The 19613-nt window shown below is 38.6% G+C and overlaps 2 protein-coding genes across 2 annotated transcripts; both read right to left on the minus strand.

The window, feature by feature from the left end:
• Positions 1-470: 470 nt before the first annotated feature.
• Positions 471-13575, minus strand: syngr3a (synaptogyrin 3a). Its single transcript, XM_042505443.2, has 4 exons — positions 13368-13575; positions 9921-10155; positions 8874-9019; positions 471-6822 (listed from the first exon to the last, which is right to left on the minus strand). Exons 1-4 carry the CDS (start codon positions 13467-13469, stop codon positions 6613-6615), a joined length of 693 nt encoding a protein of 230 aa, XP_042361377.1. The 5' UTR covers positions 13470-13575; the 3' UTR covers positions 471-6612.
• Positions 13576-15762: 2187 nt separating this feature from the next.
• Positions 15763-19609, minus strand: gfer (growth factor, augmenter of liver regeneration (ERV1 homolog, S. cerevisiae)). The gene is made up of 3 exons (XM_042505453.2): positions 19226-19609; positions 17434-17648; positions 15763-16646 (listed from the first exon to the last, which is right to left on the minus strand). The coding sequence occupies exons 1-3, from the start codon at positions 19436-19438 to the stop codon at positions 16484-16486; spliced, it is 591 nt and encodes a 196-aa protein (XP_042361387.1). The 5' UTR covers positions 19439-19609; the 3' UTR covers positions 15763-16483.
• Between the last annotated feature and the right edge of the window lie 4 nt (positions 19610-19613).

The raw sequence follows: 19613 nt of genomic DNA on the forward strand, positions 1-19613 counted from the left end.
TTAAAAGTGACTATCCCAAGTTGACTGCGTGCAGACTTTGGAATCTGCCAAACTCACTGAGTCAAAGTTGACTGATTCTGGAGATGGACACGAGTCTGTATCTGTAACTGTAGTTCATTCAATAATTTTGTTTTTCTTAGTTAACTTTAGAGGAGATTTCAAATATTATATGTATATTGTGTAATGTCATATAACCTAAAAATGTCATCACTAATGATTCCTTCTGTAATCTGGTACCTACTCTGAAATAGAGGCTGGGAAAGTCCCTTAAAAATGGCTTTCTAATAACTAAAATTATTGCTAGGTCTTGTGGTGCAACAGAATGAAAAGTTCCTCCAGTCCAAAAACAGCCGTTGTTACATTATTCTGCATTGTCATTTTAAGCATGGGTGTACTTTGTTATGAAATATTGATTATATCTGCTTTAAAAATAATACATGACACATTAAGTCAGGGACAGAAACAGGCAGTCCAAAACATGTTTTCTTTTTTATTCGAGTGACGGTCAGACTGCAGTCCAGAGACATTCAGGTAATAGACAGTGACACACATCTCTGTACACAGCGTTTTTACACTGAAGAGGTCAAACACCCTCCGAACAGGAAGAAACAACTCAGAAGAAACATGTTAAAGGGGTAGCACGCTACAAAATCAATGTTTACTTGTTTTTTGATCGATGGGGATTCAGTTTTTATTATCAATATTATGGGGGGAGATATTGTAACATCCATGCAATGTGTTATTATACTGGAAACCACATGACTGATGGCGTCCGCGTTACTACATATCACCTTTTTATAATCTCAGTCTAACAAAACGACAGCATGATCACATAAAACTTTGATTTTGGCGCCGATGGCCCCTTTAAGAGTGGTCAAACAAAGTATTTCCAACAAAGAGTGCATTCTAGTTAATAAATAATCATTATTAATATCATTTTTATATTTTCAGTAGTACAGGACAAACCATACCCGAGACAGCATCACACACAGGTTCCATTTACTTCAATAACGTACTGAATTTTACAATCAACCAATACCACGGTAGTGTACATGGGCCAGAGCACAAAACATAGAGAATGCTTGTAATATTATTTTTATCTACCACACTGACTGAAGAAGAGACCGAAGCACTGAGGACAATAATACAACCTGACCTGACAGTACCCCAAATGACCTTAAAGTACCCCGACAATACTCCAATACATCAGTCAATACCCTAGTCTTACCCAACCACAGGTTACTTGCTGTCCGGTAATATCCAATATTTAACGGCCCAGTCTCCAGAGGAAAATGTATGCATTGTACGTTTCTGCAAACCACGGTTATATTTTTAAGTTCCATCCGTATTGCACAAAGATTTCTAAAATGATGCAATTCTGTTTGCATGTACTGGCTTTGTCAGATTTGTGACTTGCTGTGCATCCCAATATATAGTATGCCAAAAAAAGATTTAGTAAGTCCCAATACATATTATGTCAAATGTAGTATGCCGAAAAATATACCAGGATGTTCTACTATATTTGGGGGCTTTTTGCAGTATGCAAGCCAGCATGCTTTTCCGGGTATTCTGACCTACAGTCCTCTGCATGGCAGCAGATTTGTCACATCGACTGGGCTGCAAATAGATGTCATCTCGTTGACAGCTGTCAGATGGAGCAATGACTGATAATAGCGCGTTCAAATGACGAATGACTAATGGGAGTATAGATTCTTTAAATGAACAAAATAATCATAAAGATTATCAACAGCAAAAGGATAAAACTATGAAATAAGATTGACATAGAAATTCATTTATGTTGTGAATATAATTTTAGAAGCTACAATGTAGCTTTAACTTAAAAGCTTAAAGTACATACATACATGGTTCCTAAAGTAACAACAGCAGAGCTCTGTGGGTTGACCTCTGTTTCTGGTGAACTTGGCAAATGTCGTTTTTGTTGTATTTTCCAGGTAACATATGAGCAAGAGGGTCAAAGTCCAGAGTGTAATGTTACGAGACAGTACATAGTATCTCCAAATTGTGTGCATACTGCATGCAGCAGTATGTTCTTTTTAAGGACAGCTGCAGTACCTACTAAAAGTAAAAGAAAAATTATGCAAGTCAGAACACAACCTTTGATAACAAGCAAGCTGCAATCTGTTAGAGACCAACAAACAACACGGGTTGTTTTTAGTGAGCTTTCGCTGTTTCCAGCAGCGATTGTGCCGCTGAATGTAGATGATTTAAAAGCGTAATGTTTTCCTAACCATAACCAAGTGTTTTTTGTTAATTGCAGCATTGCTGATGTTTCAGCATATCAATATTGTACAAATGTTATATATCAATGGTTTGCAGAAATGTAAGATGGCAACATTTATTCTGCAGATTGGGTTCGATTCAACGAACTAAACCAGAAGTTTTTCCAATTCTAGCATAAATGTTCACATTGTAGTCCCAGAAATCTCATATTCACATTCATATTAGAATGAACAAAAAAAAGCAGTTGCTTCAGGAAACAGTTGGCAGTGATGTTCACACAACTTGTGAGCTACAACATGAAAAACAACAAGAATAGTCCTTTCACCGAAAACACTTCATGGCATAACCACTCAACCTGAGAGCAGTGGTGTAGTGGATGGTGTACACACCTCTTTTTCTGCAAGTACACAGATGTATAGAGTATATACCCAATTCCTCCTCTGAAACCTACCTGTCTACGCTGCAGTGCTTCAACTACCATGACACCACTGCCTCAGAGTGTTTGGAAAACCCAACCTGAAACCCCTTCCAGTAATACTCCAGCAGTGTTGCACTGAACCAAAATCCTAAAATAAAACTGTTATCCCTCAATTTTGAACATGTACTAACCTAACTATGCACCCACTGACAGACAGTCAGGGGAATTAAATGTTTATAAAAAGGCATGCTTACAGGTAAATCTTACACTGAGTGGCCTCGGCTCGGTTTTACAGTTTTAAAACTTAATCCTTTTTCGTGCTCGAGCTAGAACAAACAGAAATTTGCTTCATTTTTATTTGCTGTAAGACTAAAGGCAGAATCTGCATTGTTAATTTGTGAGCCGATATTTCAGTATCACCTGTTTTGTGTAGAGTAGGCCACCCTTTTTAGAGTTTTTGGGACCATGTATGTACTTTGTTAGCCCGAGGCCCTACAACCTTACTACACTTTAAAGTTCAGTTCCTAGGTGCAGAAAATTACAGACAGCATTTTGGGCAAGCTTCATCCAGAAGCAGTGACACACGTACACACTTGGGCATTTACATGTATTATTAATAAGATCATGAGTTGAAGATAACGTCACTGACTAAACAAAGAGTTGTTTGGGGTCACAAATCTGGCAATAAACTGTGATTAGTTAAACACAAAAAGGAATCCTGTTATCTGCACTGATGGCTGGCGAATCTCACTTTGCAAAGCAACTTAAGAATTACATAGTATTCATATATATAATGAGATCTATACAATTATTTCATGCATTATTATCATGATTACTTTTAGAAAAGCCCCAGTTGTCACACTGCTGCAGTACCTTAACTGGTCTGCAGAGGGCGCAGTTTACTCTGTTAGAATAGCAAGCAAGGCGTTCAACAGGTCAATTATATCTTTAACATGTTTTATATTTGGCTCTGTTCATTAAAAAACTCTTTAATACATTGTAATTCAGATATCTTGATAGTGACACTGATAATATATTAAGCAGAAAGACTATTATTTTTATTTGGGGGACTAACTAAACGTTCGATTTCTTCCTCTGCACTAAAACTTTGACAAACACATGTTCAAGAAAATAAGTTTTATGCACCACAAAATATATCGAACGCCACGCATTCGCACGCTCTCGCACACATCTCTCATTCATGCTAATATACGGGCACACTTGTTGCACGTGGACGCACTCCTCAAACACACACACACACACACACACACACACACACACACACACACACACACACCAAAACTACAGATTTGCTCATGGCGAGTGTACGTGAACCACAACACAGACACTGCTACACACCGACATGGTTGGCATGGTTACTATCTACATCAGGGCCCTTAGTGACCAACATCCACCCAACCCTGTCCCTGTCACCATGGCAACAAATTCAGAGCCCCCCACCCTCCCTCAGTGGCAGGACTGCAGGATCGATGAATTAGCCAGCTAGCGATCCTGAACATCCCACAAACAGATTTTTCTTTTTGCCTGAGACTGCACTGAATCTTCCAGCAACCCTCGCTGAAGAAAAGCTCGTCTGTCGCCCCCCCCGGCTTTGTGATTACATAAAATCCTATAAGACAGTAACAACATAGTAGTAACGCAGTAATCAGAAAGACAGCAATAAGAACACAGGGCAGTTTGGCAGCTTCTAAAACGTAAACATAAACAGACCTGACTTATCCAGAGTCTCCCCTCTCGCCCCATTTAATACACACAACACCCAACGTAGGACACTGTCTCAAATCACACTGCATACATTCTCTGGTGCCATGGACGGATTAAGAGATTTAAGGGCCCCTGGACACAGACAAGTTGAAGACCCCCCACGTCCTCTTGGTGGTGGCCGTTCTGAGTCTCTTTGTGGTTGTTTTGCATTGTTTTTAAGTCTTTAAATGGTCTTTTTGTGTGTCTTTTTCATCTTTTTGTCTCTTTGTAGTCATTTTGAATCTCTGTGGTGATTTTGCATTTCTTAGTCGTTGTTTTGCTCGTCCTTGTCCTTGTTTTGCATCTTTTTGTGGTCATTTTGAGTCTCTGTGGTCGTTTTGCGTTGTTTTCAGTGTGGTTTTTTTGTGTGTCTTTGTAATTGTTTGCATCTCCGTAGTCGTAGTTCGTTGTAGTTCTGCATCTCTTTGCAGTTGCTTTTACATCTCCTTGGAGTTGTTTTGCTTCTTTTTGTTGTTTGTGTCTCTTAGTGGTCATTTTGTGTCTCTTTGTAGTCTTTCTGTCTCTGTAGTCATTTCAGATCTCTTTGAGGTTGTTTTGAGTGTCTTTAATGGATGCTGTATGTCTCTTTGGTCATTTTGAATCTCTATCTTTTGAGTCTTTCCAAATCTCTTTGAGGTTGTCTTGTGTCTCTGTGGTCATTGTGTATCTTTTTGTGTTTGTTTTGAGTCATTAGTGGCAGTTTTTGTCTCTGTTGTTGTTTTGTGTCTCTATTGTTTTGCGTCTGTGTCTCTTTGCCGCCTTTTTATCGAGTTGCAGTCTTTAAAAATTGAGGTTGTTTTGAGTCTTTTTGTGGTCATTTTATGTCTCTGTGGGGTTTTTTTTCCATCGCTTTGTGGTCATTGTGCATTTCTTTGTAGCTTTTTTGTAATTTTGCTATTTTGCTTGTTCCAACAAGAAATGTTAAAAATCACTTCAAACAGAGGCTCTGTCTGGTCCAGGGGCCTCCTGAGCCCTTGGGCTTATGCTCCATGGGCCAATCAAATAATCCATCGCTGCCTGGCACAGAAAAATAACAGACTGATAAGTGATTCATTGTGGATTAAATTTTCCCCTTTGAAATCTGACCCTTTTTGCATGAATAAACCAGAATCACGCAGATTCAGCTGTTGTGACAATGTAGTCGAGAAATATTTGCATTGTGACGATGTTTTTCTTTAAAATGTATTAAAATAATGATTCCACCACACAGAGGAAGACCGTCAGTGCTTGACAAGATGCTTTAAGAGCTTGCTGACAAATATTAATTTAATTTAAATTGGCAACAAGCTTTTGTGGATGTGAGATTCAGACATAACTTCCATATCTTGCAAACTTCAGTCAAGTAAGATCAACGATTTTAATTTGGAAATTTGCCTGAGATTTGTCGTACAGTTCAAAGACTAGTATGTAATTTGAGACAATGCCTAAAGTTGGTCTCATCTGACGGTACTTATCCTACCTACAGTACAGTATATAACTACCTACAGACCTACATAAGAATGTGAGATATTGCACTTAGTCACAAAACGTTTTTGTTTTTTACAGCATGTGGAAATCTACTAAATTAAGTCACTGTCTGAGACACACAGTACAGTATGGCACTTAGTTGATCTCTAAGTTTGGAAACATGCAGATTCAATACACATGATCACTTTTAACTGCAGCAGGGAGAGGGGGAGGAACGACCAGACCGTACTGTAGCTTAAAAAAAGAAAAGAAAAGATTCCCCGTGCTGTTTGTATGAAAGGGGATTCTGATACTCAAAAGAATGAAAAGAATAAGATGAAGGTGGCGTATGTGAGTGCCTTCTGCACTATTTTTATCTAACTCTTGCTTTGTGGTGGAGCCACTCACTTTTTGATCCCTTCATCTCTTTTTTTGTTGTCAAAATAGTGGCCTCCTCTCCAACATTTCCTCCTCTTGTTTTCTTTTTCTCTCATCTGCTCTGATCTGAGGATTTGCGAAAAGTTCAAGAAAAGTGCAGATAAAGCTGGAATGTTACGGAAGGAAAGGGAACGAGAAGAGGGAACAAAGAAGGGGAGGCCTTTTTTTGTAAAAGAATTATTGAAAACTCAGCCCAGATCAGCACATAAAACGACTGCAGGTTTAACATCAAAGAAAGCAATTTTCTATCACTTTCCTCTCATCCATCTCCCGACCTTCCTCTTCCACCATCAGGTCTATCCTATCTAGTAAATGGGAACCTGGTATGTGGGTGCTGCGTTGTTCTCGGTGAATGGGGGGCTCTGGTAGGCCTCTGTGGTCTCGGTGGTGCTGCCTCCAGGTGAATTGGACGGGTACGGCTGGGTGGGCGCGCCGCCGTCCATGTGCTCCGTAGTGAACAGAGTCATGTCTGTGCCGAGCAGATACTTCTGGACCGCACGCACTGTTAGACCAGCCTGCAGGGGGAAGACAGAGGGGGGATACACGGTAAAGATTAGAGAAAACAGCGCTAGATACTGCAGTAGTCAAAGTAATAATAAGCCATAATAAAACATGAAAGCTGGATTTTAGCTGATTGCATTTGCCTCTATAGGAAGAAAGTTACCTCGACTTGCCTAAAAGGAAAAGTTTCATTTTGGAAAAACTGCTTATTGGAACATCACTCTCATGTCTGTTCAGCCCAAAATCAAAGAAACACATTTTTCCTCTTACCCGTAGTGCTATTCATCAGTCTAGGTTGTTTTGGTGTGAGTTGTATATCATATTTATTATTCATTATTTTTACTAATTAATTTCTTGCAATTTTTGGGAATTTCTTGCTCATTGCCCTTTTTGAAAGAGGTCAAATCAGTTTTCTCAGGGTTCAAGGATTTCAATACTTGTGAAAGGTGCCTGAATGCAGCACAAGAAAAGTGATGTCGATACAGGTGTTAAAAAGAAATCAATCTTCTGATCTAACTCTCCACAAGAAAGTGAATAAGGGTATTTCCCAAAATGCAGAACTATTCCTTACAAGAGTTGCATGTGACAATGTTTAGATGGTAACAACGACACCTCTAAACTTAATAAACCTCATTCACTAGTTAAGTAGGGGCAGCATAAAAACATCAAGCCCAATTCGGCAGATGCATGACCAGTTTCTCATCATGTCAGAAACAGATTAATGTTGATAGTTTAGCTCATGGATAGATTATCATGACCAGGCACTGCGGGCCGAACTGGTCAGGGTGCGTTTTAATCCAGAGCCTCTGTTTGAAGTGCTCTTAACTTTTCTCTTTGGAAAGTCAGGTTGCTCAGTCAGATTGGTCTGATTATGTTTCTCCAGCTTGGCTCAATATAAAGACATAAATCTGAATAAAAAAGAAATTTAGTGTGTGATTTTGTATCTGGCAGCCTTTCTTTGTCTTCACTGTGATTTTCAAACCAACAGAAGCACTTTGAAGTCATAGCTGACCTGCCAGATGTGGTTAAAAAATATGAAAAAAGAAAATACCCAGAGCCCATTGTCTCATAATCTGTCTGTGATCTAGGTGTTATTGAACATTTATCCAACAGCTGTGTGTATTTTCTGTGATCCTGATGTGAAAAATTGAGTACAATGGCTTGTTTTTTAAGGTGCAGGAACAGTTCATTTTAACATTTCAGTGTAGGAGAGTAGCTGTCACTCATCTATAGGCCGGTCTGCGCTTATTAACAATTACCCTCACCCAACCAAAAGCCTACTGACTGACTGAGCCTAAATCAGCCCAGTGTTAAGGGAGACGGCCACAAAACAGGCTGCAACGTAACCACTCTGGGCACCGGTTATGTGCATCCACTAAGTGTTTGTTTTTGCCACTGACAGGCTCAGATTGTTATTCTAAGTTTCTGACATCATTATGGAAAATATCCCTACAGATACAGACATTTTTTTTAAAGATTAAGATACAACCTTGAATTTGCTATAGCCAAACCACCAGACTCCATTTAAATAAACAGGAATTTAAGCATTTATAGAGCCAGCAGATTTTCACATCTAACTAGGTGAAGTAACCCTTCGAAACCTAAACAAATTCTTTCAAAAGCTTCGGAAGAGGGCAGTGAGCTACTTCACAAGAAATGCCCCCCAAAAATGCAAGAAATCAAAAAGTTAGCATTACCTAACTAGGGACAAAAAAAAGAGTAAAAAACAAAAACATCAAGAAAATGAAATGGACTGTGTGGTCATGCCCTAAATGTTTACATTGCAGCCTGTTTTTTGGCCGCCCGCTGCAGTGTTCTCACTCGAAATGGGACCTGTTTCAAAAATTGTTGCTCCAGTTAGGCTTTCAGACACAAAAACATGGGAAAATAGGGTCCAGGTTTACAAATACCAAAATTAGCCTTTAAAAATAACTTGCCAGAAACAGGTAATTAGGATGATAATTCTATTTAAATAGAATTTGTCTTTTTGTGTAACAAAATGATCATCTGACGTTGCATGTGAGTGTATATGTGTCTCTATGTATATGCAGTTGCTTGCTCTCACCCAGGTGATTATGGAGAAGAAAGAGAAGGCGATGGCGGCCCGCGCTGCGTCTGCACCCTGGTTGAGTGGCAGCTCATCAGGCGTAGTCCGAGACCACTGATTGGCCAGGAAGCAGAAACTTACAAAGTACAGGAAGGTCCAGAAACCTGCAGGAGACCAACAGAACAATAACACTCTGTTATAACAGACAGAAAGGTAATTTCCATGTTAACTTTCCACATGAAACACAACAACCTGCAGGTGCTGATTTCTAAAATCTGGGCCAGCTGAAGCATTTCTTTGTTCCCTTTAAAAACAGAAATACTCTCACTTCTCTAATACCTTTTATGTGGGTTCACAGGCTTGTTTTCTCTGGATGTCTTGTGGTGTAAGAAAGCTTTCATCTGAAACAAAGACGCCGCCCAGTTGGGCTACTTTTTGTGGTATTTTGGGGAAACCCAGCCTTTTTAAAATCCAGAAGTAAAGCACAGGCCAACTATGAAATGTCCACAGTGCAGATGCTGTGTCTTGCACTTCCTGACTCTTAAAGACATAAGGGGCTGTTCATTACTATTGAGAGGGGAGGGGGTGGTGCAAAACTGAGGGGGCACTTTAAATATATTTTTAAGCACTTTTTTTTCTTTCTGGCTGAGTGGAGGGAATATCAACTTTAAATTATCATACCCTCAAAGCCCCAAAACCCACATGCTGGCTTTAAAGGCATGTGTTCTTTAAACATTTCCAAAATTACACCATTTATCGTAGCCAGAAAATGTGAATTAATTTCCCCCAGTCTGTTTAAAATAAAAAAAAACTGCCAAAAATATTTTCAAAGAAAAAGAACAAACGAGGAGTATCGATGGTGTTTTATAGAGAATGTGTGGTCGCTAACATTTGCCTCAAAGTCATGGAAATCTATTGGTTAAGTTGTGTATGAACCTGAATATATAAAAAAAAACAGTCACAACGCAGCCAATCCCTACTCTGATAAAGCACAGTCCCAAAGAAAATTTTATTCATGTCATCTGTGTTTTCTTGTGTGTGTAAATAAGATGATCGCCTCCTCACCTGAGAAGCCGATCTCAACCATGATAGCCTTCTTCCTGTCTTTGACAGAGCTGATGGAGGAGAACTTGTAGTCGACCAGGAAGAAGAAGGAGGACGCCAGCAGGCCCACCAGGCCCACGAACACGCCGTAGTTACAGGCGTCTGCGTTCTTATTGTAGACGCAGTAGAGACGCTCGCTGCCGATGTTGACATAACCTTCGTTCACGATGGAGGCAAAGACCACCAGGGAAAATATCTGTGGACGAGGGACACAAGTAAAGGAGGTAAGATATTAAAATTCAAATTATTCCCTAAACTTTAACTCCTTAAAATTTGAGCAAATTGGCTGGATTTATTTGAAAGCAATGAGCAACTTTAGAAGAAATGGCCCCCAAATTTGTAAGAAATTAGTAAAAAGTACAAAAGGGATTAATTGAATTAGCTCACACACAAAAGGAAAGCAATTTAAATATAAAACAATAAAAACAGGATTTTACCTGCAAAAAGAGTGCTTAAAAAGTAAAAAACAAAACACAAAACTGTAGTATAATTTTAAATATTTGATTATGATAATCATAAATATAGTTTTCAACTTGATTACAATAACCACCAAAACTGGCTTGGTCTCTGTCAAAAAACATGGGAAAGAAATGAGAAGAAAAGAAGAAATGACCCCAAAATTAGCAGGACATTACTAAAAAAGTACAAGAAAAATACCTGAAAATTAGTGGGAAAAAAGTTTTAAAGAAAAGACAAAAGAAAAAAGGGAAGTGACCTGGAAAAGGAGCTTTCTTTCTCTTTTTCCATAAACATTTTCCCTTGCTTTTTAAAAATATTTTTCGATCAACTAATTTCTTTCAATTTGTGGGACATTTCTTGGCACATTGCTCATTTTCTTTTTTCCCTTTTCATTTGAAAGAATTCAAACCAAATTTGATCAGGGTTCAGACTTTTAAATATCCGTGAAAAGCGTCTGAAAGTAACACAAGAAAAAGTGATGTTTATCCAGGTTTCAGAGGGTTAATTCTCTTCTTTTCTTTACATACAAACATTGTTGCAGAGTCACTGGAAACAGGACTGTAGCTGCACTGCTCGAGAGCGCCTCTTCGAGCGTGCTCAGGCCAAAGGCATTAACCTAATTTCACCCTTTTTCTCTCTGACTGACTGAAGAGGTGAATGCTTCATTTCCCCTCAAGAATCACATCGTCCTGAGGCGATGTGTATACCAAAACAGGAAGTGCGATAAAGGTTGCTACAGCTTTTTCTATAAAACTTCCCCCCCATTAGTTCATCCAGTTTTTATGAACAACACCACGTCTTTATGGTCTGATCTGTATATCTGTGTTTCCTCCTACCTCTGATCTGGACACACTGATGCTGATCAGCTGACTAACACTCAGTGGCAGAATAGGGCCATGTGACACACACATGCACACACGCAGAAATGCACTCACACTTGGGGGTGTGGGTCATATGATGGTGGAGGGACACACAATGGGATAATGTCCGGTCCACATTTTAAACTAATCACATGTGTGGATTTAATTTGAGCAGAGACACTCAGGTGCCTCTCAGTCGATCAGCACGCTAAAGCTGCTTATGTATCAAAGTAATGCATCTCTACGTGAAGAGAGAAACTAAAAAATACTACTGCATATTGTGTGTATGTGACATTTTTAAACCCAGTTAAAGAAAAATTCTATTACTGACTATTTTGGCAGTGATATTTCTCTAATTTGTGATATTTAGTGCACTAGAGAGTCATTTTCTAATTTGTAATTTACTTATTTTAGTCCGCTCAGCCTCCCTGTCTCATGCGCTTCACTCTTTCTGTTACTTATTTAGTAAAACTAAGAATTAAGAGAGCTGGAGAGAGCAGCAGCATCTTTAGCCAGTGGTTAGTCACTTTAGGCACATTTAAGCACTACACTCAGGTACAATTTTAAGATAATTTGAAGAAATTTTGCTTTTCTCACATGCTTTCACGAGAACGAGGAATCCAAAAACAAAGATAATTGTTGATGCATTGGAGTAGTAGGTGTTTAACAACAGCAAAACTTTATCAGAACATCTGTTTGCAAACTCTAATTTTGGGGTACTTTCCTTGATTGTTGCTTATTATTTTTTTCCTTTTTTGTTTTAAGAAATCATGCCAATTTACTTAAGTTTCAAATGGTTAAAGAAACTGCAAGAAATTAACACATTTAGAAAAATATTTTTTTAAAAACTAGGGAAAAAAGTTTTTTATGATCATAATTACATATTTAAAATTATGTAACAACATTATAATTTTTTAAACATTCTTCTCAGGTCACTCCCTCTTTGTTTTTGTTTTAATTTTAGTTTTATTATTACTATTATTATTATCATCATCATTATTATTATTGTTGTTGTTATTTTAGTTGGTGTTATTATTTTAACCATTTTTTAGGTAATTTTCTTGTATATTTTTCTAATTTCTTGCTAATTTTGGGGCACTTTCAATGTGTTTCTGAAAGAAATCATTCCAGTTCGCTTAGGTTTCAAAGGGTTAAAGCACATCAGGCCAGATTGTTTCAAACTGATTGATGTTAAATGATTGAGGCTAAACGTATTCAGAGAGCTCAGTGGTAAATCATGTTTAACACCACCTCCACTATAAAAACCCAAATATGATCGCAAAGAAAACATCCACAGTCACCGGATACTCATTAATTATTCCTTCCCATCTCGTGATCAGATCCTCCTCCTCTGTGTTTCCCCGCACTGTTAAAGGAAGACCTTCTGTGTGTCACCCAAAGGTGATGCGTTACATCAAACGTCAGGGCACGACGCGTCTCCGCGGCTCTGCGTGCGTAATGGTGATCACGGACCAATCACAGGTGGGATGACGGACGACGGCCGTTTAGGGTAAATCAGCAAAATCATTAGCTGGAAAGATGATTTGCGACATAAACGAAGGCAGTGTCATAAATAATACATGATGTTTGATATAAAAATAATAATAGTTGACATGAAAAAGAGGAAACAGGAGGCTGAGGGTGAATCGGATCTTTCTTATTTTCCACACAATCCGCTCTTCTTCACATCTGATTTTATTTATAAAGCACTATCAGTAGAGATTTTGAAAAAAGAATATGTCGTTTTTTGTGACAGAAAAACATCTGTAGCGAAACCAGTTTGATGGTCAGGGTGTCAGACAGCCACAGGCCTTGGTTACACCCTGCACGCTACATCTTTGACATAAATACTCCGATATAAACATCCATTCTTTGCTTTCTATTCACACACCCTGCTTATCAATTATCGCTGGATTTCTGGGCTCTATATTTGCAGTGAGAACACGTCACGGGTCTCGCGCAGCAACGACAACAGAGAGCCCCCCACGCACGCACACACACACACACACACACACACACACACACACACACACACACACACACACACACACACACACACTTAACAGCAGTGAAAAAAACGCGCTCTCACCCAGGTCAGCACTCTGAGGATGGTGGTCGGCTGTTTGGCGAAAGTGATCGGGTCCACGGTGGTCCCGGTCCGGCCCGCTCCGAACGATCCCACTCCGTCCATCTTCTGTCTCTCTCGGTGCGCTCCTCGCGGCTCCACGCTCCCGGCTCCACGGCAGGATGGATGCGCTGCTGCTCTCTGCTGTAGGGACGGGTCCAGCGCGCTCACACGCACGCACTCACGCAGGCACAGGCGCGCGGAAGCAGAGGAGGACGCCGCGAGTAGGGAGCGTGCAGGAGCGACGTGACCGCGCTATATAGCCTACTGTGAAAAAGCCCTATGAGCAGAATTTAATATTATCAAGCCAATATGTAACATTATGGACTGGCTTATTGAAATAATTTGGGCTACCATAAGAAATAAAAGAATCGCTTTTTAGTACCACAATAAAAAAAAGGCTGTTGTTACTGGTTTGTGGAACCATGGTCATATGTTGGAGCTGTTAACCCTTTCAAACCTGGATCAACATAATTTTTCTATTCCTGCCGTTATGCCTTTCACAAGCTATTTGACCCCTGGAAACCAGAGCATATTGATTTTTTTTTAAAGACAGGGGAAAAAAGCAATGAGAAATATCCCCACATTGCAAGAAATCAGTAAAAAAAAAAAAAAAAAAAAGAGGAAAATTTGCTTTAAAAAAAGAGGGTAGGATTATTAGAAAATTATCCAAAAATATATATACACTGTAAGAAAATGTGAAGATGTAAGCATCTTTAAAGAACAACCTTTACATTTTACAAAATAAAACTGTTAAACTGTTGTAATAAAACCTTTTTAAACTGTAAAATATATGCTGTCCATCTGGAAGACAAAAATAAAGAAATCTGCAATTCCATTATCAGTCACCTATGTGTAAAAACCCTCAAATTAAATAAATAATTGAATATCCATACATTAGAAGATCATGAAGATTTTTCTTTCAATTTCAAATAGCTATGGACAGGTAAAATAACTGTTTTTGTCAATGTCCTAATTATTTCAGCAATTAATAATTAATTAAAATTAATTTTCTTGTTTGTTTTATTATGTTTTAAATATATATTATTTTCAGGTTTTTTTCTTTTTGGCTAATTTTTGGCCATGTGTTGCCCTCTCCCCATGTTTTTGTAAGAATTCTAATCAAATTTCTCAGATTTTCAAATATTTATTATTATTATTATTTTCCATGAACAAAGTCAACACCTTACTGTCCTCAATGGCAGATACAGTCCTGCATCTGAGTCAGATCAGAACTAAGTATGAGGCACAAAGTCCACAAGGACTGCAGGCTACAAACAATATACTGAGTGAAAATTCTTCAATCGTTCACCAGCTACAAACATTAAGTTATGAAATGTGGCATGGTCAAAAGTCTCATGATGACGTACTTGTGCCAAATACTAAAATAAAGTAAAGTCACAAGTCGCTTATTAAAGGATATTTGCCCATCAGTGTGTCCATTATGAGCTTCAGTGGCAGCGATAAAGTCGTCGTCTGCCCTGGTATCATGAAAACTCAATTTTTCCTTTTCTCTACTAATATTACATTCATTCTATTACCAAGCTCACACCACTAGAGGTCAGTGACATCTACCTCAAAATTCAGTAATATTCATTAACCCTTTGAAAACTGAGCATTGATCTGATTCCTTTCAAGAACATGAGGTGTAGAGGGATAACTTACCAAGAAATAACTCAAAATACTGGCAAGAAATTAGTGAAAAATAACCTGAAAATGAGCAAAAACCATTTTCTGGATTTTGCACCCTAGTTTTTTTATTATTTCTTTTTAATTTTCTTGCCAAGTTGCTCTTTGCCTTTTTTTCAAGTGTTTTCAAAATAAATTAAACCAATTTGCTCTGGTTTCAAGGGTTTAAATGCTTATGAAAGGCATCTGAATGCAGCATAAGAAAACTGATGTCAATCCAGGTTTTAAAGGGTTGAAATAGATAAACAGTTTCGGACAAGAAGTAATTAAAACCACAGTTGATGATGATTGTAGTTGTATGTGGAACAAATACAAATAACAGGATCATGATAACAGTACAACAAACAGTAGCAGCTGAGCATTAGACCTGTGTATGTGTGTGTGTCCTCTACTGTTTCCTTAAATAACAAATACATGATCAGTGTTTTATTAACAGCACACAGATCAGGTCACGTGTCTGAGTTGCTCAAAGGCCCTTGACTGACCCTGCAACCAACAGGTGTTTTAATTACCCATGAGCCCACTAATTCATTATCTAATTTTATTCTATTACAAGTCAAAATAACATGTGACCAGAGCCTAAAGCAAGTCTTCAAACACACTCATTTGTGCAACCAATAGCCAAAAAAAACCCCAAAACAATACAGTGACAAGAATTAGAGAATGCAAGTAAATTATCACAGAAGCTTTAATCCAAAAAATATAGGTATTTGTACATTATTTATTGACTGAAATAATCAAGAAATCATCACTGTAATCAGAAAATTACATATTTATCAATCCAAGCACTGCAAGTTATGCAAATAAATTAACAGCAGTTTTACCACAACACACACAGAAACACTAATTAAGTGAGGTAATACAGTGAAGAAACATTCTGTGATCAACATCATCAATATGTAAAATATATATTTCTCTGACACAAAGTATTTGTGATAGCTGTAATTAATCGCTGACAAAATGAGAATTGTGTAACAATTTTTTTCCCCTAATTTAGGAATGGGATATTTTGTGTTGTAGTGATTCTCCTGGGCTAAACAAGACCTCAAAAAAAACCAACATGTTTGACTGCTGAGTTTTCAAGGTTACTCTGGTCAAAAATCTGTTTCAGATCAGATGCAAAATTTCAGTAAACATTTATAATGCAAACTTTTAAAGCTCCCCAGTTACTTTAATATTTTACCGTGAGTTTTGGTTCTAGCCTCAGAAAGAGAGAGAGATTCTAATTTTTTGCATATTTTATTTCTATTACCAGATCAGTTATATTAAGTAACCAAAAAACAAGAAATGAGCAAAAAGCTTTTGTCTCGCCACGTAAAGTTTCTCTGCAACAGAGTCTCCACTTTAAGTTTTGCACTGACGGAAATAATTTCTCCTCTCAGGTTCATCGCTCAGTCACAGGAACCGTCTTTCCATCCGTCTTTCCACCTCTCGTCCACACGGGAGCAGTCGAACTCGGGCTTGCCCAGCCGGACGTTGATGTCATTGTGGATACGACAGAGCCACTGAGAAAGAGCGTGGCGACTCCTGGTGTCCGGCTGATTGGTTTTCAATCTGCGGAGAGGAGGAGGTGAGTTCAGAGATGGCCTGATAATATCGTAAAATGTGACCGTTCTGTTTGCTGAGATCAGGGACGCTACAGTTGCTTTGCTTTAAGGGCCACTTTTGCAAAATGACAGAAGGCCAGGGGCCCGTCGCAGCAGCCCCATGCATGTTTCTAGGATTTTAGGACATTTCTAAGATTTCAGGACATTTTAGGGATTTTATGACGTGTCAAGGATTTCAGGACATTTAATATACGATAAGATAAACAATCCTTTATTAGTCCCACAGTGGGGACATTTGCTGTCGAAGACTTCATGACGTTTCTAGTATTTTAGTGAATTTCTTGGATTTTTTAGGACTTAACCAGGATTTTATGCTGTTTCTAGGATTTTAGAACATTTCTAGAATTTTAGGACATTTCTAAGATTTTAGGATGTTTTTCAGATTACAAGACATTTCTAGGATTTCAGGGCATATCTAGGATTTTAGGACATTAGGAGCTTAGCTGAGAGGGTGTGGGGATCTTCCGCTAGCACCTTTTTTGATAAACAAGCTCTATTTTGATGCTGTTTCATGCACTCTGGCACCTTATGTGTATTAAAAGTACAAAAACAATTTGTGAGTGACTTTATTTTTATTGTGAATAAGAAAATGCTTGGGGGGCTGCCCAGCACTCTATTGGGGGCCAGATTTGGCCCGCAGGCCATAAGTTGAGTATCACTTGCTTAGGTGCTACAAGACCTGACATGTGACTGCCAGGCTGCACAATACATTCATAGAAGCTCTGTGTTCTGACCTGCTCCTGAGGTCTTCTGCACATTCATCACACGGGAAGAACTTAGAGAAAAGGTTGATGAACTGGCCCATCTCCTGCTGCTGAGTCGAGGACGGACGATCGGGGTAATATGCCGCCATGGTGTGCAGGAAGGACCAGGTGTTACGTCCCAATTCTTCCCTGTCCAGCGGGCACTGTGGCTCTTGTTGTGGCTCTGACTCTGCAGCTTTGGTCTCCTGGAGAATCACACAGACACACAGCAGAGTCAATCAGCTGGCAGCCAACTGCATTATGGTGGAAATTGTGGTTTCATGCATTGCTAATATCCTGTCCAGAGAAGACAATTTGTCTCTTGGAGATCAGGATCAAATAACTTAATTCATATTAAAAGCCTTAGACCGGATTTGAAGACTATTTTCTTCTGCACAGAGGCTTCAAATGGCCTCTGGCATTAAAGGGGTAAAACTAATTTAAGCAGGCATAGGTGTTGTGTAAATGTTGTGAAAAATGCTAAATCTGCAGAGAAATGCATCCAGTCTGTATTCAGAAACAGCGAAGCAAAATCTGAGAACTAACAGAGATGAACTGAGGACTTTAAACATTTTATTATTCAGCACTGAAGAGGGAGTTACGCTTTTTAAAATTTGGCTGAGGGTAGGGACATTTAACTTCAAATGGCCATATTTGGTATATTTTCTTTTAAGCCTTTAACACCCGGATTAACATCAGTTTTTAATTTGCTGCATTCAGATGCCTTTTACTAACATTTAAAAAAAACATAATGTGATGACTCCTGGATTTTATCTTTGCTTCTGTCTATTGCTGTTTTTTTGGTGCTGCTCTGCATGGTGCAATATTTTCTTGCTTCATGCTGCATGTTTGTGCGAAAAAGCTATATGTTGTAGATTAATGTTAAGTGCGTGGCTATTTTGTGCTAAAATGCTGCTGTGTGTTGTTGCTGTGCTATTGTTTTGTACTGTTGTTCTGTTGTTTCTTGTTGCTTCACATGGCTTGTGGTCTGTCTTGGGAGTCTTCCTGTAATTTTAAGGAAAATCAAGCCAGTTTGCTCAGGTTTCAAACTGTGACTGAGCATGAAACATTGTGCCATGATAGCAAACTTATTAATGAAGCTCAAGAGAAAAACAAAACTCAAGAACATTTTTAAAAAAATATATAATGGTATAACCCATTTTGTATTCAATCCAGGCTTTTCTATTGTTTTTTTGCTGAACTTAATTGGTCATATTTTGTGTTTCTTGTGAACCTTTAACAGCTGGATTTACATTAGTTTATTTGTGCTGCAAACTGAAAAAAAGTAAAGGTGACAGTGAAGTGGTGTAAAAATGATCAGATATTATCAGAAAATTAGGGGAAAATATTCAGAAAACTATTTAATTCTCTTAGTTATATTTCAAATTAGAGGAAAAATGTATTTTAAGCACTTTCTTTGAGTCATGTTTTCGTTTGTTTGTTTACTTTTTTCCCCTTATCTCATTTCCACGTTATTTTCTCTAACTTTTTACTTTTTTTTGCACATTTTTGGTCAATCTCTTGTAAGGTTGCTCGTCGCCTCCTTCCCGTGTTTTTGAGAGAAATCCAGCCAATTTGTTCAGGTTTCAAAAGGTCATCGGGTATGAAATATTGCGTCATGATGAGTAAAACTTGCTGATGAAGCTCAAGGGAGGACACAACTCCAGCACATTAAAAACACATATATATAAGTTTATAACTCATCTTGTAGTCAAACCAAACTTTTCTACTATAGATGAATATTTCTTTATCTCCTCAAAGACCCTCGTTGACCTGCGGTCACCTGTACAGCAGCTGTCGTCTGTTTCTTCTGGATCTTCATCCATGACTTAAAGTCCGTGCACGCTCTGCAAGGCTTCTTCTTCACCTCCCCGGTCTGCTCGTGCTCCTTACCGGCGCTGTCCTCCGGTAATTTACCGGCCACTGCAAACGGGAAACCTTCAAACCCGGGCGGGCTGGAGGCTGCGGGTCCTCTCGGTCCTGTGGGCGCAGCCATGTTCGCTCTCCTCAGATATTACCTAATATTTTCACTGACTTATCGATGCAACATCAGGAATGCCCGGTTGTTAAAAAACGGCTACACATTATATTTTATTTTTTTGAATCTGTATTTTACTGTCCTTTGCGGAAAATGTCAGACTTCCCGATTGATGTGAGCGAAAACGATACAT

Source organism: Plectropomus leopardus, chromosome 18, assembly GCF_026936395.1.
Source record: "Plectropomus leopardus strain MGB_pleo_1.0 chromosome 18, ASM2693639v1, whole genome shotgun sequence".
NCBI classification, from domain to species: Eukaryota; Metazoa; Chordata; class Actinopteri; order Perciformes; family Serranidae; genus Plectropomus; species Plectropomus leopardus.

Bases quoted from the DNA above. Each gene is read 5' to 3' on its own strand.
- gfer (XM_042505453.2), bottom strand. From the start codon at position 19,438: ATGGCTGCGCCCACAGGACCGAGAGGACCCGCAGCCTCCAGCCCGCCC. The intron at 17,649-19,225 runs GTGACCGCAGGT...GTGATTCTCCAG, and splicing joins AGACGACAGCTGCTGTACAG to GAGACCAAAGCTGCAGAGTC. The intron at 16,647-17,433 runs GTCAGAACACAG...TCCTCTCCGCAG, and splicing joins GCAGAAGACCTCAGGAGCAG to ATTGAAAACCAATCAGCCGG.
- syngr3a (XM_042505443.2), bottom strand. From the start codon at position 13,469: ATGGACGGAGTGGGATCGTTCGGAGCGGGCCGGACCGGGACCACCGTG. The intron at 10,156-13,367 runs GTGAGAGCGCGT...CCTCGTCCACAG, and splicing joins TCCTCAGAGTGCTGACCTGG to ATATTTTCCCTGGTGGTCTT. The intron at 9,020-9,920 runs GTGAGGAGGCGA...GGTCTCCTGCAG, and splicing joins GGTTGAGATCGGCTTCTCAG to GTTTCTGGACCTTCCTGTAC.